Source organism: Natator depressus, chromosome 7 (assembly GCF_965152275.1).
Source record: "Natator depressus isolate rNatDep1 chromosome 7, rNatDep2.hap1, whole genome shotgun sequence".
Taxonomy (NCBI): Eukaryota; Metazoa; Chordata; order Testudines; family Cheloniidae; genus Natator; species Natator depressus.
Window position 1 is genome coordinate 114,693,623 of NC_134240.1, and position 27,167 is coordinate 114,720,789.

At 42.2% G+C, this 27,167-nt stretch overlaps 1 protein-coding gene across 2 annotated transcripts in view; it reads right to left on the reverse strand.

The window, feature by feature from the left end:
* The window catches only part of RBM20 (RNA binding motif protein 20), a 162,873-nt gene that overhangs the window by 16,864 nt on the left and 118,842 nt on the right, over positions 1-27,167 (reverse strand). For both annotated transcript variants that reach the window (XM_074959364.1, XM_074959365.1), the window contains exons 2-9: positions 16,493-17,696; positions 15,550-15,611; positions 15,301-15,392; positions 14,838-14,935; positions 6,817-6,960; positions 5,396-5,527; positions 3,311-3,390; positions 1,599-2,289 (exon numbers count right to left, since the gene is read on the reverse strand). In XM_074959364.1, the coding sequence (XP_074815465.1) occupies positions 1,599-2,289; positions 3,311-3,390; positions 5,396-5,527; positions 6,817-6,960; positions 14,838-14,935; positions 15,301-15,392; positions 15,550-15,611; positions 16,493-17,696 (2,503 nt within the window). The remainder of the gene's footprint in view (positions 1-1,598; positions 2,290-3,310; positions 3,391-5,395; positions 5,528-6,816; positions 6,961-14,837; positions 14,936-15,300; positions 15,393-15,549; positions 15,612-16,492; positions 17,697-27,167) is intronic.

Consider the following 27,167-nt stretch of genomic DNA (forward strand, 5'->3'; position numbering starts at 1 on the left):
CCCCAAGACAGGTCTCCAGGTGCATGAATAAGGAAAAACAAACTTTTGCTCACAAAGTTGCCTACTGAGTTCTTGAGCTACGGTATGAAAGGGTTGTTCTGTGGAGGGCTGGTGCCTTGAGAAAGGTAGCCCATCCCCTGTTGAAATACACCTTGGACAGGTTTACCTGTCACTTCTATTAAACCCGATGATCTGGATTTTCTGGTCTGAAGCAGCACAAAGTGACCTTACACCAGCCAGAGATAGCCCCTGGAGAATCTCCTCTATGCAGGGGAATGCGCTGCTGGCAGAAATCTGGTGGTGGCAGCTCTGCTGTCTCCTGTGCCAGCCGGGTACATTCCGTAAAGCATCTTACGCCAGTGACACATGTAGGGGCCCCGCCAATTTCACGGCTGTGAAAACCATGTCATGGACCGTGAAATAAGTCCTTCCCGATGAAATCTGATCTCCCCAAAATCAACTGGGCTGGGGAGGGACAAAACTTTTTCTTCCCCTGCATAGTTGTTAATGGGGGGAGATCAGACCCACCTCCACAGGCAGCGCAGAAAGGAGGGTGGTACACTCTCACTTCGGCACTGCAGCAGCCCCAGAGCTGGACTCTGCACTGCCACCCCCCACAGCTCTTGCCAGGGCTCGGGGCACGCAGGCTTGGGGCTGCTGTTCCCCGCAGCTCCTGCTGTGGCTCAGGGGCACCCTACTTCCAGGGCTTCCGCCCTCCCCCCTGCATCTCCTGCCCGGGTTTGGGCTCTGAAGGCAGCGCAGAAGTGAGTATGGCAATCTTGCAGCCCCCCCCTTCAACTGCTTTGGGGACCCCCCCCACACAATCATCGGTTGGATCAGGACCCCCATGGTTACAACACCTGAAATTTCAGATGTAAAGATTTGAAATTGTGAAATTGACCAATTTTAAGACCCCTGTGGCCACGAAACTGACCAAAGTGAACAGTGAATTTAGTAGGGCCCTAGGCATAGGTTAGGGCAGCCTGGAGCATGGGCTGTGAATTTGGAGGCTGCTACGGGGTCCCTGAAGCTTTTCCTTTCCATTCCATCCAAGCAGAGAATCAAGCCCACAGAGATTGTAACTTTACCTACCAGCGAAATTTGCTAAGGAATTTAAACCTATGAAGTAATGTGCATACCGATTCATTGCTTTGGCCTAGAGTGGATAACGAGTCCCTGCCTGGCCATTACATGGAGCGAGAAATTAGTAATATTCATTGTCACAGTCAAGGGCAGGGAATTACAAATACAAGTTACCAATTGCTGTGCCTACAACACCACGAAAATGGTGTCATGAGAGTAAAAAGTCATTCCCATGCTGACTGCTCGATAAATCACAGATCGCTGTATAGAAAAAATGTTTCTAGTGAGCTGAAAGGGGAGCAAAACAAAACATTTTGTATGCATCCCTTTTACCTGCAAACATCACTGCAGTTCCATTGCAAACAAAGGACACGTTTGGACTAGTTCCACAACAGTCACAGTAGTTCTGCGCCCATTAGAAAAGTCATTACTCCAGCATTACAACCTTTCATTTTTATGTGAAAAGTTGTAATGTAGTAGTGTCCCCTAGTCTAACCGAAGAAGCTCCATGTTACCTCGTTCTCTGGTGCATTGCCTTCCTTCGCGTCACTGCTTTCAGCCACAGCGGCAGCATCTTCAACTGGGTCTTTATCCGCTTTCTTGATTTTATATCTATCACTTTGCTTTTGCCTGCAGCCTTCAAATACTTTGTTGGGCCTTTGTTCTGAAACTTCCTCCTTATCTAGGTCCTCACAGTGAGAGTGTTTGCTCTCTCTTAACCTGGCCTCTTCTTTTCTTTTAGACTTCAGGGGTGCATCCTGCAGCTGCTTTTGGTATCGATCAGATTTTGACTTATATGCTTTTCTGTAATAGTCATCTTCCCTGCTCTTATACCCAGGTAAAGCATGAAGGGCATTGGGTGAACCACCCCTTAAGTACTTTTCTCTGTGCCCTCTGGCTCCTTCGATCCGTCCATCTAAGTCTAGCTTATCCAGCTGCCGTATATAGTGTTTTCTCTCGTGAACCCATGTGTCAGTCCTATCCCTTTTCTCCTCCCCGTTCTCTCTCCAGAGTGCTGCATCTCTTTCTTCCTCTCTTCGGGAGTAAGGGGACTGATCCCACGACTCTCTTCCATTTCCCCAGTCTGTCCTGCTGGCACCCAATGGACTGCGAGGTGAGCTGCAGGAAGTAAAGCTTGGGGTATGGGACCTTGGTGACAGAGAGCGGCTTATAGGGCTGCGAGACCGGGGCCTCTCAGTCCCATACCTGCAGCAGAAGGAAAGCACACAATTAATCATCTCTGTCTGGAGGAAATCTAGGGAATCGTTACCCTGTTTGTATCCAGCCATACTGAATACTGGGTTTGTACACTGGGGCCAAATCAAACAAACCTTTAAAACTGCACCCACAGATTTTGCACACGTGCCCATTTACACATGTATTGCTCCCTTGCATTTGCTGGAACCTGGTTAGGACTGTACGAACGGTCACAGCATTTTCAAAAAATCCACATAGAATTTGTTATGAGAGGAACATGCGTGTTCTTCCTTAAGAGTGTCACAAGGTGTCAGTTTCTATAAGCCTATGACATGTTTAATACAGGCCATTTATGCATCCATGACATCACTAAGGTGATAAAAAGGGGCACATCCACCCTGAGTTTTCATGTATTAAAAGTGGTTTCACTTTGTGACTGTCCCTTCTACAGAACCAGTCATAGCGCACGGCCCATAAATGCACACAGTAGAAAAGAGACACATGGAAAGTATGCAAAATAAATAAAAATAAATGTTTATTTAATGCGACTCCCTCCTCTGGGTCTTCCAGTGCATCTAGCCTGTCTGTCTTTAGATGATAGGAGAATGTCTTCTAATTTGTGTTTTGTACATCATGCCAAGCGTGTCGTCAATGCTCAGAATAATAAGTAATTAATAATAAAAACATCATTTTCTTTCATAACAATCATTCCATCTGTCATTGTGTTTCATTACCCAGGCTCTATGATTTACCACAGTATCCATTTGTATTTTTTCCAAGCAGTAGAAATGAAATATAAGAGACTTCCAAAACATGAGAGATTGAGAATTAAGAAAGAAAAGTAAATAGACATGCAATGATTATCCTGCTTGCCAGTCAGCAGCGCTATTTAAACCCCCATTTCCAAACCATCCAGGAACCCTCTAAATCATCAAGGGTAATGGCTCAGTATTCGGAATGTACAGAATTTGCTTTCTATATTGCTCTGAATCAAAACAGAGTACGCCCAGCTGACATCATGATGAGTTACCTGTCGGCTTCACGGTACATATCTCTTTCCTTTTGAGAATGGATGTCCTGGATGATTGCTGCCACATTTTTACCTGGTTTCTAAGCAAAACAAAAGATACCTGTTTAGAATCCAATATGTCTCCAAGCTATATTACGTGCAACATCATCTATGAAGTGACATTCCATGTAGCATTTCATGACACTACTTGTGAAAAATATTCGGATAGTGTGTTTCCTACAGTCCTCTCTAAAGTTGGTAGCATGGTGACTGATGCAGTAAAATTGTACTGATAGAAAACAGTGATCTGTTACACTACAGCATTGTATCTTTATATTTGTTGGCTTATATGATATGATCTGAACACTAGACAGTCTCTTTTTTGCTGGGCATTCACTATAGAATATTTGCTAGGAATCTGCATGTAACAGGAGTCAAATCAGGCCACTAGCCTAAAACATGGATTAAATAGATGTGTCATTCATGCTTCTGCCTCCCTAGGAATAGACTGGTGTGGTATTTAATTTCACTGCTTAGCCCATTCAGGAGCATGGCCACACAACAACATGTGTAGCCATGGGAGCGTCAAATAAAACATGCAAGGAAAGCTTGTAAGTGAAATTTCAACAGGTGATATTTTTTCAAGACCATTTATAAAAAATGTATTACAGCAGATCAAAGTGTGGATACCTCTTCAAACACAAACAACAAAAATAGCTGAATATAGTCATGTGGGCACTGAAAGCAGTTCATAGCAATAAAAGCCACCCTTTCCTGGATTAAAAAAAATCCCTTTTACTACCTCTGAAGGAAAGAGTCAGGAACCTCTGAGCCATAAGGCTGCATGCAATTGGAACTGCTGAAAATTTTTAGAGTTTTCTGAACAGTTCACGTTCAACATCTACCTACCTTAGATGCTTACCAGGCCTCCATTACCATAGTATCTGAGCACCTCACAAGCTTCAATGTATATATCCCCACAACACCCTGTGAGGTAGGGAGGAACTATTCTTCCCATTTTAGAGATGGGGAACTGAGGCACACAGAGACTGGAGCATCTTTGGTAGAACAGGGAAATGGAATCCAGGTCATGTGAGTTCCAGGCTTGTGCCCTAACTACTGGACCATCACTATTCCCTGGTCTACCCCCACACCAATGCTACAGCATACACGCAACTCAGCCTGTATATAGTGAAATAAAACCACACGCTATGTGGCTCAGGGGAGTGGGTAATAAGCTGTGGAGCCTTTCACCTCTATAGTTCCTTCCCAGGTTAGTCATCATGAAACTAATTATTCCCTTAATGTTGGTGGCATATAGGGTGACCACATGTCCCGATTTTATAGGCACAGTCCCGATTTTGGGGTCTTTTTCTTATATAGGCTTTATTGTCCCCCACCCCCTCTCCCGATTTTTCACATTTGCTGTCTGGTCACCCTAGTAGCATATGTAAAATGCATTAGGTTTTCTCAGTCCAGTTCTTAATGTACAGGAATCAGTACAGTGACACTCTCAATAGAGAGGCCAAAGACTGAATGATCGTTCAGCATTCTGATTCCCCATGACAAATTCTGTGCTTCAGTTAGATCATCCGCAGAGAGAGAAAACAAGCTGTTGATGAAAATGTTTAAGGCAGCGCTGCCACCATCGTTATACATAGAAATTGTACCGTGGCTCCAGGGCACAATTAGTGAAGCCATATTTACTAAATCATATCTGAAGAATGATGGAAAGAACAGTAGCCTCTTATTTTTGCCACCACACGGAGTCTGCAACGTTTCGTGCACGGCTGGATATTAGGCTTTCGTTTGACTGAGCAATACACCAATGTCTGGCCATAATAAGACAGCTGGGGAAGGAGTTTAGAATTAATGGTGTGACAATCAGATTAAGTAGAGTCTCTGCGAATAACTCAAATACAAGAAGAAAGCCAACAGTCAAGTAAACATGGCTTCTTAGCATATGCTGGTTAACTTATTTGCCATCATTTCATTTTAAAATTCTTACTATGGTAAGTAAAAATCAGTGATTAGCAGAGGATTTTAGATGGGTTTCTGAGGGTATGCCAATAACTCCAGAGTTATAGTACACTGTTTATAGTTTACCTTCAGCTGAAGCTCCTTGTATCTTTTAGACATTCTAATGAGTAACTTGTCTTCATTTATCATAGCAGGTTTCTCTTGGTAGTACTGCACCATGGCCTGTGCAGCCTCAGTGTAAGCCATTTCGAGAAAGGCCTATCACAAAAAAGAAGAAGCTGGTGGATGCTAGACAATATGCAATGAAAGAGAAAAATGTGGCACACCAACTTTAGTTCATAATATTTTTAAGAGAAATTTGTGATAATAAATTGTAAAACACAGGAGTTTAGAAAAGCCTGCTCAATGAAACAAGATTTCCTTAGAGCCACGTAGCTTTTCAGCTTTGGAACTGAAATTGTAACTGTGAGTATTTTGATCAGTCTCCATTTATTTAAAAGAAAATGGATTGCCAATTACAAAAGATGAGACCCTACTAAAACCAGAGATGAACAAACCACTTAGCAAAAACATAAAAATGACTTTAACTAAATCTTTCTTGGCATATGAAAGACTTAATTCACTTTCTTTCCCTTTTCTCAGTCATTTTCGATCTTCGTGGTTAGTTGGTGAAAGGAGGCAAATGCTGTGAGAGGTGCTGCTCTTGAGATTTCCAACTGAATTTTGCAGACTCAGTAAGGATCCAGACTTTGGTTTGCAAGACAAATCAAATGTCGATAAGTTAGGAGACGTGTCTGTCACCATCAAAAGCCAGAAAGAATTAATAATCAGAGTGATGTTAACAAGCAGGTTTATAACAATTTAAATAAAAATATATTTTGATGTGACTCTACCTTAAGTGGCCAGTGTAAACCCATGAATGTAAATTTACTGGATTTTAAAGTATGGTTATGAGAAGACTATAAAATCAGACATATCCCACTTCAGTGATTTATTTCCATACAGTTTTGATCAGTTTTCCATTTAAATACAACATAAGATTTTGCTGACGGCCAGCATGAGAAGCTCAACCTGTGCTCTAAAAATCCAGGTTGTGCTTTGCTTTCTGCATCACCAAAAATGAAGATTCTGTGGCCAGTGCTCAGCTAGCAGTGGGTGATGAATGAAGCAGAATAGAATACAACTCATTCTTCCCACAGCTAAATCAGCTCTGCAGTGATGAGTAGAAAAAATAAATAGTGCTATGAAAATACAGAGGGAACTACTAAGGGTAGTAGAACAAGTCAAAATTATTCCAATTTCTGAAATGATAAAGAAGCATTTTTGCAAAAATGTTTCACTTAATACAACGCTTTCACCTATTTTTGCCAGTTAACAGGCAATCAGAGATGCCATGGGTTACAGCCACAGCTGTAACCCTGATCACACTTTAAAAACACCCCTTTGTACCTTAATAGCCCACTTTGCATATTCAAGCTTCTATTACGAAGAAACAGCCTTACACAAAGATTAATACATCTCAATTAATGGCACAAAAGGCAACATACCTGATTAGTAGATTTCATGAGGATATAATTAGTGACTTTCCCAAAGGGAAGTCCAAGATTAATGACATCATTCTCTGTGCAGCTTCCTTCAGGGAGATTGCAGATGTGTACTACTCGGCCTTCGGTGGATTTCCTTTGTGGGAACTAAGAGGAATAAACGTGTGTATAGAAGGTTTGATAATACAGCAACTAGGTAGGTTTTTGCACAAATGAGATTTCCTAATCAGCACTAAAATAATTAAAACCATACTTCCTTCCTTTTAAATGTTCTCAACCTTATAGTTTTACATCAGACCCAACACGTCTCAGTACATTATACAGCGACAGAAATAAGTTCAGATGAGGGGACTACAAATGAGGTATGGGATAATCATGGGCTGCATTTAAATCCTTCTGCCTCTAACTTAGACTGAATCACACAGGAAGTAAAATGAGCCCTGTTTAACTTTTAGGGGAGTCACATGTATTTCATTTTGCAGAACCTACAACCTTCCCCTTTCCACCATGACAATGAAACATACTGCGGAGTTTCCTCTTTGGGGCCCCTTTTGAACACAGACACCGAACAGAATTCCCTAATTGGGCTGGCACAGATTTCAAGCTGACAGCATGGTAATCGCTTCGAGATAGTGGAAATCTATTCTGAAATGCAGAGGCAGTTTCCAAAGCAGTCTCCTGTTGCCAGTACGTGGAAAAGAGGCTTTACGCTCCCTGTTCAAAGAGGCATCGTGATATGTTGAGAGATGTATGTAATGTAACCTAGCTAATGCTACTCGGAAGACTTCTCACTCAGGAGATAACTGGGGATGTACTCTGGAGGACTTATGATCTTTGCTATGCCGTGAGGGCAGGTTTTTCCCAGAGAAGTAACTCTGCCTTCAATTAGAATGCGCAGTTCAAAGAAAGGTGCAAAGCAATTGAGCTAGTAGGATCAAGTTCACTGGAGCCACCACAGATGTTGGGCTTGTCACCTGAGTTTACAATTTAGAAAGTCAATGTTGCCCAGTTTGCACCTCTGACCCATTACCTTGCCTCCATGCTTTAACCTATTACCATTTGTTTGTTTTTGTTTTCCATTGCAATGAAATATAAGAGACACTGTACAGTGCACTACTTATTATTTAGTTGTATTTTAGGTTGCCTAGACACTAGGAAATGAGTGTTATTGTGATTCTATACCTCACCACTAGTGCTGGTCAAATAATACTCATTGAATTATTGAACACATTGTGACCTTTTTGAATAAATCAACTATTTTTTTTCCAATGGATCTCCAGAATGGAGAGCTCCTTTAATCTGTTCATTGTCACTCATTGCTTTGTCTTTAGAACAGAAAAGAAAATCAAGACGTTTTACAAATGCACTCGCTTTGCAATACCTGGCTTTTCTAGGCAGATCCTTTTGCATTATGAAAGCTGAACTACTGTCAAGTTCCAAATATTCTCTCCAGCAAACAGAGAACTAAAGGCCTGATCCTGCAAGGTACTAAGCACTCTCAACTCCCACTGAAGGGAACAGAAATTGAGTATGCTCAGCATATTGTAGAAGCATGCCCAAGGGACCAAAACTGCTATGAGAAGTATTCATTTTTTAAAAATTTAAATATACTTCCCCTTAAATTTTCAGGGATAATCCAATGTTGTTTAACCTAATATGGATGTCAAGTGCCTGTATCCTAGCTTTTTCGAAAGCTTGAGGTCTTATGCATTATTTGTATGAAACATATTGATAAAAAAGACTTGCATCTTATCGATCAGCCAGAAATTTGTCTTGGAATCTTAGACATGTTAAAGGTATGGTGTATTGCCTTCTACTTTGGTAGTATATGTATTGCACTAGTGCCTAGAGGCCCTAATCTGCATCCATTCTGCTAGATGCTCTATGCACACACATGCACGTATATAGTGAGAAACAGTCCCTTCCCCGAAGAGCTTACAATCTTCTCTCAACATGGTCCAGTTCGAGATCAGCAGTTCTGATTTACCGGAGAGTTTTAGGGAAAGCTCAAGTCCCATTCCTGATTGAGGGCATATCTACACTGCAATCCTGGGGCATGGTTGCAGTTTGAGCAGACATACCCAAGCTAGTTTTAATCCAGCTAGCTCTGGTTACAGACTAGTGAAGCCACACAGGCTTCAGCACGAACTGTACAAGCCCCCACGGGACCCTTGGTAATTACTCAGATGGTTAGCCTGTGCTGCCAGGGCTTCACTGCTCTAGGACCTGAACTAGGCAGATTAAAGCTAGTTTAGGTATGTCTACTCGAGCTGAAATCACACTCCACGGTGGCAGTCTAGACATTCCCTGAGCGACAGGATCTCCCTTTGAAACTGACATTGGAACAGAGGAGAAGCTTGCACTTTGGTGGCAGGACACAGCTGGGGCTGTGTTGCTGTGATATTTTGGTTTCATGAGCCCCTCTCTACCCCTTGATAATTGTTTTGTTAAAAGCCAATGATCAGGTTGTCACTGCCAACATTTCAGGATAATATGATGCTGTATATTCCTTTTAGCAGGCACAGTCACTATAGAGATATACTAAAATAGCCCTGTGTGTGATGCTTTTGGAAAGTTGCAACTTGAAACCATGCAAAACTCAGAAGGGTTTGGGTCTGGTCATGAATGCAGACTGTGTTAATTGAAAAGTTATGAAGGTTCATGAACTTGTCGAGCAAACGTGGGCAGGTGGATAGCTTTGTATTCTACATTCCTGTGAACTCTGTAGTTGTGTGCGGTTGGGACTAGAAATGGGTCCACCTGAGCTTTGATGGGGCTCAGAACCCGAACTCAGATCTGTATCTAAATTCCACAACTTGGTAAAAAACACTTTCTACCAATTCAAGCGTTCAGGCAACAATCACTGTTTTAAAACTTCAATAGTCAGCATTCACATAAACAAAGATATTATTGTGAAATTCTTTTTTTCTTATTGCTGTTAGCAGATGGTATACTGAGAATGTACAGGGCTTGAAGGATTTCCCTCTCCTACTAGTTTGAGGATAAATTCAGCCAATGAGGATGAAAAATACCTGTTCTGTCATGCATGCCAAATCCATACCTTACAATTTAAAGAAACAGCTGTGTACTGTTGATTAGGTATGGTTTTCAGCAGCATTTTCAATCAACTTTCTTTACAATCCATTTCTACATGTAATTAACCTATAGATCTGGTCAAATACCATGACAAATTTGTTGAATAAATTATTTGATGCATACCTGTGAAATTCAAACAGTACTAGCCAAATGCAATTTCACCAGCATTAAACACTTCTCCTGTATGTTTATTAGATCTCTTTTCATTTATTAGCTTCACTCTATACTTTCTCTATCCTTCCTATAATTGATCATGAGGACTTTCCCACTGGAATTTTTTCAGCACTGCTTTCCTGTCTCTGACAGCTGATCAGAAATAGACATTTCTGTCCCAAGGGAAATTTTGATATTTCATTTTTTCCCCCCATCTCAAATCAGGACAAAAAAGGGCAAAATGCCAAAACTCTTCACCAAAATTTTTTCTGAAATGCCAAAATGTTTTGTTTCATATCTGTTTGATGTTGAACTGCATCCACCTGCCCTGCCACAGTGCCTCCTGGAAATTGTAGTTTGGGTACTTCGTTCCCCCATTGTCCTCATTGGGCCGGTCTTCCCAGCCAGATGACATCTCGCAGGATGCACAGCTGCAGCTTGTTGGGGGCAGGGGGTGGAAGACCACGATGCATCATGGAAAAGGTAGTCTGGCCAAGAAGCCCAACACATAAGGGAGAACCTGAAATATAGCTCTCAAGATATACTGTGTGAGCTCAGGCCAAAACATTTTATTTCAATGTTGAAATTTCAGCAAAATAGACATGTTCCTGTAGGAAATGTCGATTTTGTGCATCATGAAAACGTTATGAAAGAAAATTTTGGACTAGTTCTACTCTTTTCCTTTCCCCCTCATCTTATCATCTTTCTTTCCTTTTCCCTACATTGGAAGTGCAAGTTCCTTCCTTATGCTATATTCATCTCTCCTTTCTTCCTCCCAAATCTCTCTCATCATTGTATTTCTCTTCTTTTTAAATTTATCCCATCAATATCTCTCACCCAACCCACCCACACAAAGACATCCACATACCCATGCTTATATCTCTATTTATATTTCCAAGTCCTAGCAGCCAAAAGGCTACATCTATGAGCTATGGACTAATGTGTACGTTCCTCACTGATTGGGGCAATTCTCAGGTAAGAAGCCAACCCTTGTCCCCAGCTCCTGGAAAAGGGAAAGATTCTTAGTAGGATGCTGTCCTGGGACTTTGCTCAGGGCTGGGTGAAATGTTGTCATGGGTTGGATTAAAACCCCATTGAGGTTGGTAAGTGTGAATGTATCCTTCAGTTAACATAACCATACGTGCCAACTCTGTGGGTGCTCCAGGGCTGGAGTGCAAACGTACCCCCAGCTCAAATAATGCTAAAGGGAAAAAACTCTCTGGGAGGCTTATTTGGCTCAAGTCAACATTACAGCTCAAACGAATGGCTTGGAAGAAGGAGAGAAAGGGGGCTTACAAGCAGCCAACTTGGGTGACCTCTGATGGTGCTGCAGAATTTACTCCCCGAAAAGAGATGGAGTTATCCAGACCTAATACAAGCCTTTGACATGCGGTTTGGAGCTAGCCATTAATTTAAGCTGTCCATGGCACAGCTACAGAGCTAGAACGAGAGGGGAAAGAAGAAACCCCTTCTGAACTGGCAGAGAACCTGTATTCCTGGCCTATCTGGATACTGCCAAGGCCTTCCAGGACAGACTGGCAATGAGCCAATCTACAGCTGCTCAGCTGGACTTGCAGATCAAGATCAGCAAAAGGAGGCCAAAGACACTCCGAGAGGCTGTGGAAATTGCTACAGAACTTGAATTTTTTTCAGGTAGCAGTTCACCAGAAGAGGAAGCAGCTGCTGGTGAGGAAGACTGAAGCTGAGCATCATGAGCCCTGTAAATTACAGTTCTGTGTCTGATATGTATGATGAAAGAAAGGATTCAAACCTGTCTCGTGACCGTATGGAATGACTGGAACAAATGATAAATTTGGTTTGTAAAAGAGGGAGATGGGCAATAATAATGCAAAAATGAATGGAAACAGTTCAGTTAAATGCTGGGACTGTGACAAAACTGGATTGTTATAAATGTAAGGTGGGCCAAGACGGCCTACTGCAAATAGTGAAAGCCTCTCTCCCAGTTCAGAAAACAGGGGGACGCCAAACTGACGAGGCAGAGCTTGGAGGTATAAGGATCAGCCCCCTAGTTTTTGTTTATATTTGGGCAGTTAAACAACACTAATGAGCGTTTGGCTATTGAGCGTGTAATAGGATCTGTGATGTGCGCAGGGATAACTGACATGGACTAGATGATCACAGCAGGACCTTCTGGCCTTAGAGTCTATGAATCTATAAAACTCAAAGCTTGCTAATGTTGTGCCAATATTTTAAAAAGGTAAACAGGATGAGCTGGGTAATTATAGGCCTGTCAGCTTGACATCAATCCCAGGAAAAATAATGAACAGTTGACTCAAGAAAAAAAAGTGATAAAGAAGGGCAATATAGTTAATGCCACTCAACATAGGTTTATGGAAACTAGATCCTGTCAGATTAACTTGATATCTTTTTTTGATGAGATTACAAATTTGGTTGATTAAAAAACATAGTGCTGATGTAATATACTCAGACTCCTGAAAGGCATTTGACTTGGTACCACATGGCATTTTGATTAAAAAAAACTAGAATGATACAAAATTACCATGGCACACATTAAATGGATTAAAAACTTGCTAATAGACAGATCTCAAAATGTAATTATAAATTGGGAATCTTCATCATCAAGAGGGTGTGATTCTACTGGGATCCTTCAGGGATTAGTTCTTGGCCCTACACTATTTTAACATTTTTATCAGTGACCTAGAAGAAAACAAAATCACCACCAATAAAGTCTGCAGATGGCACAAGGATTGGGGGCGTGATAAATAATGAAGAGGACAGGTCACTCATACAGAGTGACCTGGATGGCTCGGTAAGCCAGGTGCAAGCAAACAGTATACATTTTAATAGGGCCAAATGTGAAGTTGTACGTCTATGTTCAAAGAAAGTAGGCCATACTTACAGGAAGGGCGGGGGTTCTATTCTAGTAAGCAGTGATTCACTTGGGGGTTATGTTAGATAATCAGCTGAACATGAGTTTGCAGTGCAATGCTGTGGCCAAAAGGACTCACACGATACTTGGATGCATAAACAGAGGAATCTTGAGTAGTAATAGGAAGGTGATATTACCTTTGTATTTGGCACTGGTGTGACTTCCACTGGAACACTGTGTTCAATTCTGGTGTTTACAATTCAAGAAGGATGTTGATAATTGGAGAGGGGTAAGGGAATAGCCATGAGAATGATTAAAAGAAAACATGGGATGGGTGAAACACTCTGAATAAGGTAAGAACTAACTCAAATCTTCATCCCGGACTCAAAGAGGACTTAAGGAAGTTTAGAGACGGTTAAGGGATGACTTGATCAGAGTCTATAAGTACCTACAGACGGAACAAAAATTTGAAAGTGGCCTTTTCTATCTAGTAGACAATGGTATAACATGATTCAATGGATAGAAGCTGAAGCTAGACAAAATCAGACTGGAAATAAGGCACAAATTTAACAGTGAGAGTAATTAACCATTGGGACAACTTACCCAGGGTTGTGGTGGATTCTCCATCACTGATAACTTTTAAATCATGATTGGAAGTTTTTTCTAAAAGATATGCTCTAGTTCAAACAGGTATTAATTCAGGGCAGTCCTATGGCCTGTGTTATACAGGAGGTCAGACAAGATGATCACAGTGGTCCCTTCTAGTTTTATCATCTGTGAATCTCTGAACATCCCTGGCATGAGCAAAACGAGAGCACAGAAGAAGAATGACCATATTAAAACAAACAGGGTGACGTTTCTGAAGGTGATAACTCAAAGCAAATAGGAGTGAGATGGGAACAGAATCAGCTTGGGTTTCCAAGATGCTTTTGACACGATAATGCTCAGTAGACTAGTGCATAACAAGCTGCACATAAAAACACATTTGGATATTATTTATATTACAGCAGCACCCAAAGTGAATCTTTGACTTCCCTATTTTTCACCCTACCTTTTCTATGTTTCAACTTTAACTCCCATCTCTTTATATTTTTATTATTATTATTAGCCCTTTTAAATTTAAGAATCAATTTTAACCTTAGCTTTTGTTTGTATTTAACACTTGCAATTTTCTATCCACTTGGATAAAAGTTGAGGTGACCCGGGTGAGACTGTAATAGGGGAATATTTTTGGCATGTGAGAGGAACGATGATGAATGCAGGGAAGAGTTACAGTGTGAAATCATGGAAGGGTGAACAGGGATGTGAACTTGCTGAAACATTACTAATGGCACTAGCTCAAGCAAGTAGCACAGAAAGTTTAACTAACAGAAAACTAGTCCTATAGAGCACATGTTCTCAAACTGGGGGCTGTGACCATTGTTGGGGGGGGGAGGAGTGAACAGGTGTCAGGGCCTTGCACCCATCCTGCCCATCCCATACTCCTAACTAAGGGAGTGTCCCAGTGTGGGGAGGGTTGAACACCACTGCTAGACAGTACTGTATCAAAAGGATTAGATGTTGCTCGTCGGGATGGGTGAAACATTTTGAATAAGGTAAGAATTAACTCAGATCTTCATCCCAAACTCAAACTGGACCTGAACCTCTTTGGGGTTTGAAAACATTCAGAAAACCATTCTCCCGATTCATCCACTCCAGGCTTCAACTGGGGCACACAACAAAAATAACCATAGTTGTGTAAGAAAGTCCCAACTCAACCAAGACCAGAAACATGTAGGAGGCACAGGTGAATTTGAATAAAGATCTGAAATTGTAGTTGCTTATCCAAAAGGGACCTTAAAATTAGTTCATTGTTGATTTGAGTAAGTATAGTCTGTTTCTACAATTAAATCAAGGAAGAAGAGATTTGGCTTATTATACTCACTTTTACTCCAGATGTAGGGGAAGAAAATGTAGGACCTGGCTGACCAAAGGATCTTGTTGACACAGTGGCATAAGATGAGCCAGCATTCGATGGGTAATCTAAATAATGGATTATACATACACAGAGTGAAAACCTTGACTTGTATTAACTGTATGTATGTGTCTAATTAAAAAAGGACCACTTCTAAATAAATCAGAATTATTCACGCTTTTACACAGAACTACAGATTGCTCGATACTACAGCAAAACACACTAATGAAAAGAAAAACAAATTCATACTTTAAGGTACAATCTTGCTTTCTTGGCTTTAGTTCTTCCATAATCTCCTAGCACAGAAAGCTTAAAAAGGGACCACTTAGGATGAAATTTTACCAAAAAAAAAAAAAAAGTGTTCATTATAAAATTACTTTCTTTTTCATTTTAATTTGCATACTCGTTATTAATGAATATTTAAACAACTCACCTTCGATGCCAGAAGGGTTGAAAACTGATGTGCTGTTTGGAGATGAATGCAATGCTGCCTCTGCTGAACTTAACGTGCATTGGATGCCAGTGCTGAAAAGGGAAAACAGAGCTTTACTTCAAGAAGCAGGAATATAACACAATATGTCAAAATTTCAGAGGCCCAGATTCAATCCTCGTATAAATCTATTGAAGTTAGTGATGTTACACCAGCATGAATTTGGCCCAAGATCTCTGAAACAGTACTTACTTTTCTGAGAAAACCATACATTTTTGGATGTGAAGATTTCCTTTAATGTGCTGATCCCAGTCCTATGTTGAAATAAACAGGACATGACAGATAAATGTATAATAGAGGCTGTTTTTGAAATCAGCTTATTTCATATACTAGTCACTTCATTTAACTTTATAGTTCATGGAAAAAACTTGGCAAGAGAATCGGAGGTGTGATTCATGAGGTAAGGAAGAATACAAAGGCTTACTGTATAAGAAGGGTACTAAAGGGAATGATTCTAGTTCTACGTGGATTTTCACTCCATACCGACATCAATTCACAACTTGTAAGTAAAATACTATAAATGGATGTTAAAAAGACTCCAGCTCCCGAAAATCTTCTATGCGTGACTTTTCTCAAACAATTAAGTTTATGAGTATTAAATCAGTTAAGTTAATGTAGCTGAAGGCCTCATCCTGCCAGATGCTCAGTACCATCAAATTCCATTAGTGTCCATAACATTTGAAGGTTCTCAGCACCTTGGGCAACTGCGACCCTGCTCATAAAAATGTTCTGGTTTTGTTCCAGCGTGAAGCAAAAGCAAATGTCAAGACCTCAAAAAGTTGCCTCAAAACAGAACTGTTGTCCTCCAGGCAGTCCTACAAAATTATGTCCTCAGTTACACCCAGGTAACTCCACTCAAGGTCGAAGGGGGTTACACAGCTAGCATACGTTTGCTTGCAGCATCTGCATTACTAGTGATGATGCACAAGGAGGAAAGGACCCATCTTGACTTTCAGAGACTAGTTAGAGTTTGTGGGACTGGTATTTAAAAGCCAACATAGTCAATTTTACTTGTAAAGCAAGCAAGTTTGATATGATTTTAGTGAGACAATCTGTACAGAGAACTCCACAAGATGAATTTAATTGAATCACTTTGCAGAGTAGAATCACCCCTTAACGCATTAGAATCACTTACCTTTAGATCAAAGATTTTTCTGTCACACATTGTGCAGATGTGTGGGAAGTGAAGAGGGGCTATGCCATGAAAGTCATTTAGCTCATGAGGCTGAAGAGATCTCGTTGACAAGTCAGATGTGTTTGCAGTCAACTCCTCATGCTGCCTCATTCGGGAACTACTGAAACTTGGTTTACTATTGTTAAGTCTGTGGAAAGGAAGTGTAGTCCCAGCACCAAACTTTGTGTCAGGTGTCGGTTCCTCAGGGTTGTAGAGTTCATTTCTTATTTCATACTGCTGACCTGTGGATGGCCACAAGTTGCCACTGACCATGAGGTCAGGCTTGTTCTGGCTGGAGAAATTAGGAGCATTTTCCCACTGGCTATTTGCACCTGCGTTATGTACCCCAGGGCCTGCTTCTCCTTTCTGACTCACAGTTTGATGAGCACTCACCTGTGGCTCACCAGAAAAACCCAAAGATTGTATTCCCGTTGGATGTTGTCCTTTAGAATTGGGACCATAGAAGTCTTTCTGAAATCCAGGCTGACTGTCATGTTTTAGTTGGCCGGAAGGACCAAAATGAGCCTCATAGGGTACCCCTCCTGAGGAGGAGGAGACTGAGTGAGACCCACTGGTCATGAAGCTGTGCTGACTGCCCTGGCCTACGTCAGCTGTGTATACTTGAGGGGCAGAGACATTTTGTTTATTGTAGTCATAAAATCCTCCTGCAGCAGACGAGTGGCCTGCCTTATTTAGACTCATAACTACAGCTGGTTGGCTGGACGTCTGAGACATTACACCTCCAAAGGGGTGCATGACAATAGCATTTGTGTTTTGATTCTGCATGTTCCCAACTGGCCCCATGCTTCCTCCTGGTACCGCTAAAGCTGGATTCTGTGCTGGAAAAGGTATTCCACTAGATGGAAATCTAGTATTGGCGATCACAGGTCCTTGCTGAGGTCCTCCGGCATGGCCCTGGGGCGTGTTAATCATGGACGGATGTCTTAATTGATTAAACAGCGGCTGAGACATGGCCACTTTGGAGAGAACTTGATTCAGAACCGTTGCAGCTGCTGTGTTGCTGGTCACTGCTGTCTGAGCCAATTTTAGCCTGTGCAGGGTGAGCTGGGCTTGTAGCTGAGCGAGCTGAAGACTTGTGGGAGAAGGAAGCAGCGGATTTGGAGTGCTGACAGAGAATGGATTTTTGTCCAGAAGCTTGGCTGCACTGAAAAGGAACAGGAGACGGTTTTGTTAAATTAATCTAAAAGTTAACAGCAGCCCCTTCTTACCATAATGGGACCTGAGCTAAGAAGCTACATTTTCTAAACTTGTGGCAGGCGAGATGGTGGTTTATGACACAGCAGTAAGCCATCTCTCTTAAGTGTCTAGTGCCATATTCATTTCAATTAAAATATCATTAGGGAGATCAGTGGTGCAAAGATGGAAAAAAACGCCACGTTTATCTAGAGTCTGATCTACTAGGGTTGCCAACTTTCTGATTGCAGAAAACCGAACACCCTTGCCCCGCCCACTACCCCACCCTCTCTGAGGCCCCGCCCCCACTCACTCCATCCCCCTTCCTTCCATCACTCGCTCTCACCCACCCTCACTCACTTGCTCATTTTCACTGGATGGGTGAGGGAGGGGGTGAGGGCTCTGGCTGGGGGTGCAGGCTCCGGGGTGGGGCCATAAAGGAAGGGTTCATGGTGCAGGAGGGGGCTCTGGGCTGGGGCGAGGGCTCTATCTGGGAGTGTGTGCTCTGGGGTGGGGCCAGGGATGAGGGGTTTGGAGTGTGTGAGGGGGCTCAAGGCTGAGGCAGGGAGTTGGGGTGCGGGAGGGGGCGTGGGTTGCGGGCTCTGGGAGCGAGTTAGGGTGCAGGAGGAAGCTCTGGGCTGGGGCAGGGGGTTCTGGGCGGGCTCCGGATGGCGCTTACCTGAGGCGGCTCCCGGAAGCGGTGACATGTCCTCTGGCCCCTAGGCGCAGGGGCGGCCGGGGAGGCTTTGTGCACTGCCCTTGCCCGCAGGCAGCTTGGTTCCCAGCCAATGAGAGCTGCAGAGCCGGCGCTCAGGTCAGGGGAAGCACGCAGCACCTCTCTGGTCGAGGGGCCAGAGGACATGTCGCTGCTCCCCAGAAGCCATGTGGAGCCGGCGCCAGCAGGGAGCCCGCATTAGTCCCAGGAGCCCCATTGAGCCGCCGACCAGACTTTTGACAGCCCGGTCAGCTGTGCTGACCGGATCTGCCAGGGTCCCTTTTCGACTGGGCGTTCCGGTCAAAAACCGGACACCTGGCAACCCTAATCTGATCTGAAGCCCACTAAACTCAATGGAAAGACTCTCATTGACTTCAGTGGGCTTTAGATCGGGCCCTTCGTTCATTTAAAGTATTTGTAGGACTCGTGACTGGATTTATATCTGACACACAAGGTGGGTGAGGTAATATCTTTTACTGGACCAATCTGTATTGCATTTATATTCACAGCAGCAGTGCAAGCTTTCCCAGACTGTACCAAAAATTTGCATCCATCTCAACCTCAAAAAAAAAATCTGCCCGGGTTGAGACAAAATAATTCCCTCGCCATAACCCGTTCAATCCTTGCCCTCTCTGCTGAGGCAGCACCATTTATGATGGTGTTTTTGTGACCTGGGCATGTGTTCATTAGGAGGTGGACCAAGACCACTAACAGTCTATCTCAAGCCCCCAAGAGCCCTGAGGTAAGAGCTTTTGGCCATGAGTACAGTTAGGCTGTAAGTTAGAAGAAGGTTTCTACCTATCAGAGGAGGGAGCCTCCCCAGCAGGAGGATAGAGCTTGATAAATGTATGGTTGGGATTATATGACATGGTTCCTGCAATAGCAATGGAGTGGACTTGATGACCCAGAAGGTCCCTTCCAATCCTATGTTCTTATGGTCACCAATGAGCCTAGATTCAACCCAGACATTATTGTCCCCATCACTTCCCCCCGAGCCACCTATTCTTCCCATACTGGTTACAAAAAATAGTTTAAAAAAACCCCTTTGAAACAACCAAAACCCATTGAGACAAACCCTGTTCAAGGAGGTACCATCATGGTTTACAGACCCCAAATGAAACCACCCTATCCCCAAAATGGCATCCTCTGGCAATGGCAATTGTCCCTCGGAGAGATCCACTTGGAAGCTGGGAAAGCAGAGATTTAACACGAGGAGGTGAATAGTTCCCCATGACTGCACTGTGGAGGAGAATGAGAAAGACAGTGCATGCAATATTCCCCAAAGTCAGTCGAAAAGGGCTTCACCCACAACAAAGCTGGTGAAGTGAAAGCAGACAACAGTTCACACTTATATAGATTTCCTGTATTAACTGTTTTACAAACAGCCTATCTGGTGGGTAAGGATTGTTCCTATTTTACAGATGGGAAAACTGGGGCAGGAAAGTCAAGTGGCCTGCCAAAGTCAGGAGGGGAAGCTACAGTCAGAGCCAGGATGAACGGATGCTCAGACAACCCCTCTCCCTTGAAATAGCTGTGCGGTCCTAGGGAGTCAGTCAGTCACTCTCTCTCTCTCTCACACACACACTATTTTGTAAAGTCTGCACATTTTAATCGCAAGGTATCAAATAATTCTACAATCTCACCAGATCAAAATCAAGGTCTACGTGATTTTCACCCCAGCTAATGTTCAACATATACCCTTGTTTAAATAACTTGAATGGGACTCCTAATGTGAGTACGCTTATGCATGTGCTTAACAGCTTTCAGGACTAGGGCTACAGTGGAGTGTGTTATTCAGAGCTGGAATGCTTCACGGTCCAAGGGAGCCTTCAGGAGAGTTTCGAGGGTGGAAAGAAGGGTACTTGATGAACTTGAATTAGGAGGCTCATCCAAATGTAAGGGCAGTATGAAAAAAAAAAAAAGGCATAAAGGGAACAGCCCAGAGAGAAGGTTGGAGGGAGACTATGTAGAGGAATGTTATGTTTCCACACAGATTAGCTACACATAATAAAAAAAAAAATCAATAAAAAGAAAGCTAAATACCACACTGAACAAAGGGCAATACGGTGTTAGTTGAATAACCAAGTAAGGATATAAATTACACACACAAAACCCTACATTAAAATAATGTTAAGGTTGAAAAGTCAAGCACTCAAAAGTTAGGAAAGGTCAGAATTAAGATTGCTTGTAGAACGTTAATTCTGCCCCATTGTACATACGCATTGTGATGCACTTTAGCTACACAATCACTAGTTTTATAAAGACACCACACTGCCTGGGATCAAGCAGCGGGAGAACTGAGAGCACAGGACAGTCTCACTGCTTTCAGTTCTTGTGCCCAGCACCAGAACGGCTCCCAGCAGGGAGAAGAAGCAATTGCAGGAAAAGTTCTGCTCAGCTCCCACAGTAGAGCATGCTCAGGATTTTCATGGGTGCAGCACAAGGCTTCTCTCTGACCCCAAGGTAACCCACCTGCTACATTTCACATCCTTGCTCTGAAACACGGAAGCACTAGAACTTTTCCCCAGACAGTTGTGTGAATTTTAAAACACCGGCCAAACAATGCATTTTCCCATAAGTTTCTTCTTGGAAACAGCTGAACTCTTTTTGCAGACACTTAAAAACAAAACCACAAACCATCACCTCTGCCTATAACGACCATCCTGTGTGCTTCCAGGAGATATGCACAATCTCTGGAGGAGACTGCTCAGTGGATGTGCATAAGATGGTATCCTCTGGCCACACTCCCTCTATAAGCAATGCAAGCCCCGGTTTGGACAGAGCTTAGCCCTTAGGATCCTTAGAGTCAACAGACCTGGGCTGGCAGAGCTCACACTGGCTCTCTAAAAATTGTTATCTAGACAATGCTTTGACGTGGCAGCTTGGGTTCTGAAGCCTAGGCATAGGGGTGGGCTTCCAAGCCTCAGCCCCAGCCCAAGCCGCAATTTCAAAGTGCTGTCTACGCAGCTATTTTTAGAGAGCTAGCTCTGATCCCGCTAACCCAAGCCTGTTGACCTGAGCTGGGATGCTTGCTGAGGACTAGACATCCCCTTACAGGCCCACAGCAGAGCAGTGGTTGCATCTATTTTCCACCTCTGTCATGTCACCCTCTTTTCCTTGCCAGGGGCTTGTGCTAACAGACACCACAGATAATCCAGGTGGGTGAGGTAATATCTTTTATTGGACCAACTTCTGTGGGTGAGAGGGACAAGCTTCCGAGATAAAAAATACTACGTCACTGACTTTGCCTCTCTAATATCCTGGGACTGACAGGGAAACAACCACCCTGCATACCACAGATAATCAACACATTTCAAATGGCTGCTCATCCTTTCAACTATTACGCACGGTGCTAAGCCGTTGAATAAGAGGAATCCTGTCCAAGACTCATTTTATCTGTCCTATAAAAATATATTAAGTTTCAATTTCAAAGCAAGAACTAACCATCAACTACAATGCAACATTTGCTGTTAATAATTGGCTGATTTATAAAGATGTAATTAATTTTGATGGCTTGTCAGTATGTGACATTGTAAAAACACAAATTAGTAAAACATCTGGTTCAATCTAAAGTACAACTAAAAGAAAATGAATGGGTTTCATATTTAACGTTAAATGTCCATTAGCAACTGCAGGGCACATCTGTCTCCAGGGATATCAAACAGAGGTTGGACAAGTATTTTATTATGCAACAACAGAATTCCCTACCAGTAGAATAAACGCATATCAGCAGACATCAGATCTGTAGTGCCTGTTTTATCTTATGGTGGTTTTACTTTCCATTGCTCATTATCTGACCTGATTTTATGGTAGTGTTTCCTCCAGATTCGTTTGCAAAAGGAAGTTACTTTGCAAGCATGGTCAAAATATTACATGTGCATACAAACAAACCCAATCCCGTGAGAGGCTAAGCACCCACAAATCCCAAGTGGATGTCAACAGGATATGAGGTTGCTCATTACATTACAAAAATCAAGGCCACAATTAGCAAAACTGTATTGCTTTAACATGCAATGAAGTGGTAGAAAACTAGCAAACGTTGTTATTACCACCTGAAAATTAGACACACTATTACGCCTAATTACATACTATGAAAGATATATTATGTAGCTGGCATCTGGAATATTCTTATGTTATGCTATGTGGGATTCACTAAAATCAGAACAGTGTCATTTCTTAGCTGCTAGTCCATCCTGTATACTGTAAAAGCAATAAAACCTTTTTTAAAACTGCTTTATGAGCATAAAGACGCATTGCCTAGTAGTCTTAAAATAAAAACTTGAAGGGCTTGTAGTTCCACTTATAATTCTTTGAGATTTTGGAGATTCAGATGAATACTGTTTCTAACGGTTTAATCCCACGGTGCTGAAAGGACATACAATAGCACATACACATCAGAGCAGTACAACAGCTGCAATGGCTTTGTAACAGCTCCTATTAGACACCTGGAACTAGTTCTCAGGGGAGACGGTAAAACCATTTGCCTCACATGTTCTCAAACCATGCCCCAAAAGCAACGGGTACTCGATGTGCCACAAATATAGCAGTTAATTTGGGAGCACGGCTAACACTGCCCCACAGAATATTCTACACCATAATGCCCTGTTATAGTGATTCTCTATCAGTGGGCCACACAACGTTCAAGGTACTCTGTGGAGCTTGCTTTTGTCACAACAGTGAAGTATTTGTCCATTTTAAAGCAGGACAGGAGGGGAGACAAAAGTGGACAGCGGAGATCTGTGCAACATCCTCTCTCCCTCCCCTTGCGGGGCCACAGGTCAGGGGGAGGGTCCCAGAGCTGAGGCTACTGCCTGAGCCCAAATGTCTACACTGCCATTTTATAGCCCTGCAGCCTCAGCCATATAAGCTCGGGGCTGCTGACCTGAGCCAGCCATGGGTGTTTTATTGTAGTGTAGACATACCCCCTATGTCTGTCTGCAGAGCTGGAGCAAAGAGGAGCTGTGAGATTAAGTCACCAATCATCAGCAGCTGCTGCCATCCCTGCCTAACACTGTTTAGCAAGTGAAAACATGAAGGAAGGTGCAGGGGAGGGACATGGGTTGCAAGTTCATTCTGAACATTGGCATTTCCAGACTTTGGAATGCTTCACGTTGCAACCTTAAAGTTCTTTTAACACAGTTCCCTCCTCCCCTCTGCCCTGCTGAGTTCCCACCCCCTCGCCTTCCTTAATGGGATATTTTTAAATGCAGCCAAGCACTGTAGTTAGGACTGGGAAGGTGAGGCACTGGCATCCAGGATGGGAGGAGGCTGTAGATTAGGAGGCTGAGAGCAGCTGTGTCTAGGACAGGATCTTTGTATTTAAAAAGCAGTGCATGATAGGAAAAAGTTTGAGAACTTGTGCTCCCCTATGTAATATGGGACATAGGAGTGGTTATGGGACCTGAAAAAGAAAATATATATAATCATTTTATATTTTGTTTCTCTGTTTCTACAATCTGAGCAAAATGTTTACATTTATGACTAGTTCTTGCCAGCACAATTTTGCAATCAACTCCGAGACACAGATTTAACCAAATATTAAAGATTTTATAAATTGTATTAAGATTCTGCTCAACAAACGATGTTTTAGATTAGTAATGCACCCTACTTACACAGAGAGAGAGAGAGAGAGAGAGAGAGAGACAAAATAATCCATCTCCTATACATTTGTTGCTGACAGCATTGCCAAACCTAATTGTTCAAAAATCATGAGATTGGAGATTAAAAACTAATAGTTTGGGGGGTTCTTTTTATTTCCCTTCTGGTTTTTAACATCTGGGATATGTGGGTCACATTTTCCATTTTTTCCCCTACAACCGTGAGGTCTAGAAACCTTTAAGGAAAAAAAACCCCAAACAATCCCAAAACCAAAAAACGAAAGTTGTGATTCTCACATACACATTCATATGACTCCAGGAGCTGAGGCTTTAAGAAACACACCAAATATCATGAGATTCACAATAAAATTGCAAAAGTCGGCACAACTGTATTGCTACTATTTAGTTCAGCCAATCTGTTATCTCTGTAACCTTTAGCATCCAGGAACAGACAGTAACAGAGTTGTCTGTAGTTAGTATCTGGACACCTGGATTAGTTGAATAACCCCATCTATGAGAGCGATGAAAAGGCTAAATAGAAAACATGTCCATTAGAAGACTCAAAGAATATGTTGATTGCTTATTCAAAGCCAAAATTGCTCATAAAGTGCAGTTTGGTAAATTACCTTTCTATTCTATTTTGAATTACACTTGTGGAGTGATTGATTTAAATTATGCTTGCTCATGCATATATTTGGACTGTTGCACCTGGTGTGAGTTTAAATAGGTTAGGCAAAGGTACTGTGCTTCAAAGGTGTGCAAAATTTAATCTGTTTTGTGGAATTCTGTATGAAAATTTTTCATCTTCTGTGATTATGCATATGAATCTGGCATTACATGTAAGTTTGTTGAGATGACATTTTTTCCAATCGGAACATTGAGAAAACATGAATTTGTGAAAATTTCCAAGGTAAAACCTGTTTTCACTTTAACAATATAATTAAAAAATGTGCATATTTCAGCAAAGTTTTCTGAAAATAATGATCCATTTTAGTGCATAAAAATAAACCAAAACGACTTAATATACAGGAGTACTCTAAAACGATTTCTATTTTGCACTACTCTTTAGTTATGATAATTTATGACAGCTGTGTATGCCAGAGTATGCTATTTTTGGTAAATTACAACTCTTGTCTGAATCAATTTTTCTAACATAGCAAGCAAACTTGTAATTCTTCATTCAGGATGATGTACATGGTGAGTTTGAGGACTTTAAAAAAGCCATTTTTGAGTTATCTGAACACAAAACATTATATTCTGTTAAAAGTAGGAAACATATCTTCTCCCCAATGCTTCATTAGTTCCAGAACAGCTGGACTAATGTTTCTAAACTTTTTAAAAAAATATTCACCATTTGGCGGAAAGAGAAAAAAAAATCCAACCCCATATTATCTATGAAGAGCTAACAAAAATCAATAAGGTCTTAGGGCCAAACCTTGCCTTCAGACAAATGTGCACAACTTCAGCAATCTTCCGTGAGCATCTTTGGGCACACGAGGGCAAAAACTGTCCCCTAGAATTAAAAGAGCTCCACAACCATACCTATAACAGTGCTGCAATTAGGGTCACAAGTACAGCGATGATAAACCCCAGTAATATAAAACAGATTAACTAGTAAAATCAAGGTTTATATTCTTTTGTTCTTCTAACCCCCAGAAAATGTAGGGTTAAAATTAATTGTTAAATAAGCTCACCACTTTCCTCACTGAGGATGCGTACTTTGGTGAAAAGGTGTATGGGGAAACATTTGTCTTTGGTCTGAATTATACTCCAGGACCCTTTTTTCCCTCAGAGCTCTATGATGAATATTTTCTTTGGTTTTTGCAGGAGGATTTGCTGGGTCAGACGATTTTTGGACACTTGCAGAAGGGAGGGGCGGGAACTCCACCTTGATTATTTAGGTTCTGAAATCCTGTGCACCAGAGGTTTTCTTGCTGAGCTTTGGTCAGAACAGATAAAAGACTCAGGTGACGTTTCACAGTAAAATCAGTTGATTACAGGGGCACTGAAAATCTGACCTGCTTTAATGCATTTAAACAATGGGGGCATAAATCCTTCATAATCCAAATTCTACATTAAAAGCCCACCATTATGTTACTGAGAACTTAAAAGAAAACGTTAGCAAATGCTTATATGGGACCTAGACAGAACAGTCGTGTATGTTTGGCACTGGGGGTTATACCCTTATTCAGCCTATTACACAAAGCTAACCATTCGGTGGAGGATAGAATGCAAATACTCACTATTTATTGCACAGCTGTAAAGGCTGGGATTTTCATAGCTGTCTAAGGGGCTGAGATGCCCGATTCCCACTGAGATAGCCTCCCAGGTTCTATTCCCCCGTCGGTGCTGTTTATATGCATCAACAGTTCTTTACACTTGCAGTTGTTAGACAAAAAGTTGCATCTCATCTAATGCTGCTGAGACATTTCTTATTAATCAGTCCAACCTATGTTGCACAGGTCTGGGAGTGCCTCATCTGGGACAACAGACCTTGCAGAAATCAACTAAATGTTTTGTTTTCTTTACAGAGAGTTTTGTAAAATTTGACCAGCTCAAACCATGAAACCACTGTCACGGATCACAAGCCAGGGCAATTGCATAAAAACAACACAGCTAGGATTGTGGCATTTAGAGTGCTTCACTATTTTGCTACCTCATATTTGATTTACATTCACACTGATGCCAGCACCTTCAGTTTTGCTCAGAGAATGTTCTGTGTTATTATACGTCCGTATTTTCCCGGCCATGTCTGGCTTTTTGGTTCTTAAATTGCCATCTGGGAGGAATTTTTAAATATTTAAAAATGACTGGGATTTTGCCATTATTATTTTTCCACAAAGAAAAGTTGATCATTCAAGAAAGAAAGTGAATGTTGATCACTCGAGAGAGTGCCCACTTTTTCCCCCTAGCTCCCAGGGCTTGTGCCGCAAAACAGCTGTTTTGCACAGCTGGGAGGGACGGGGGAGGAGGGGGAACGCGGCGCGCTCAGGGGAGGAGGTGGGGCTGGGGCAGGGATTTGGGGAAAGGGTCCAATGGGGCAGGGAGGGGGTGGAGTTGGGGTGGAGACTTTTGGGAAGGGATTGGAATGGGGGCGGGGAAGGGGTGGAGTTGGGGCAGGGGAAGGGGG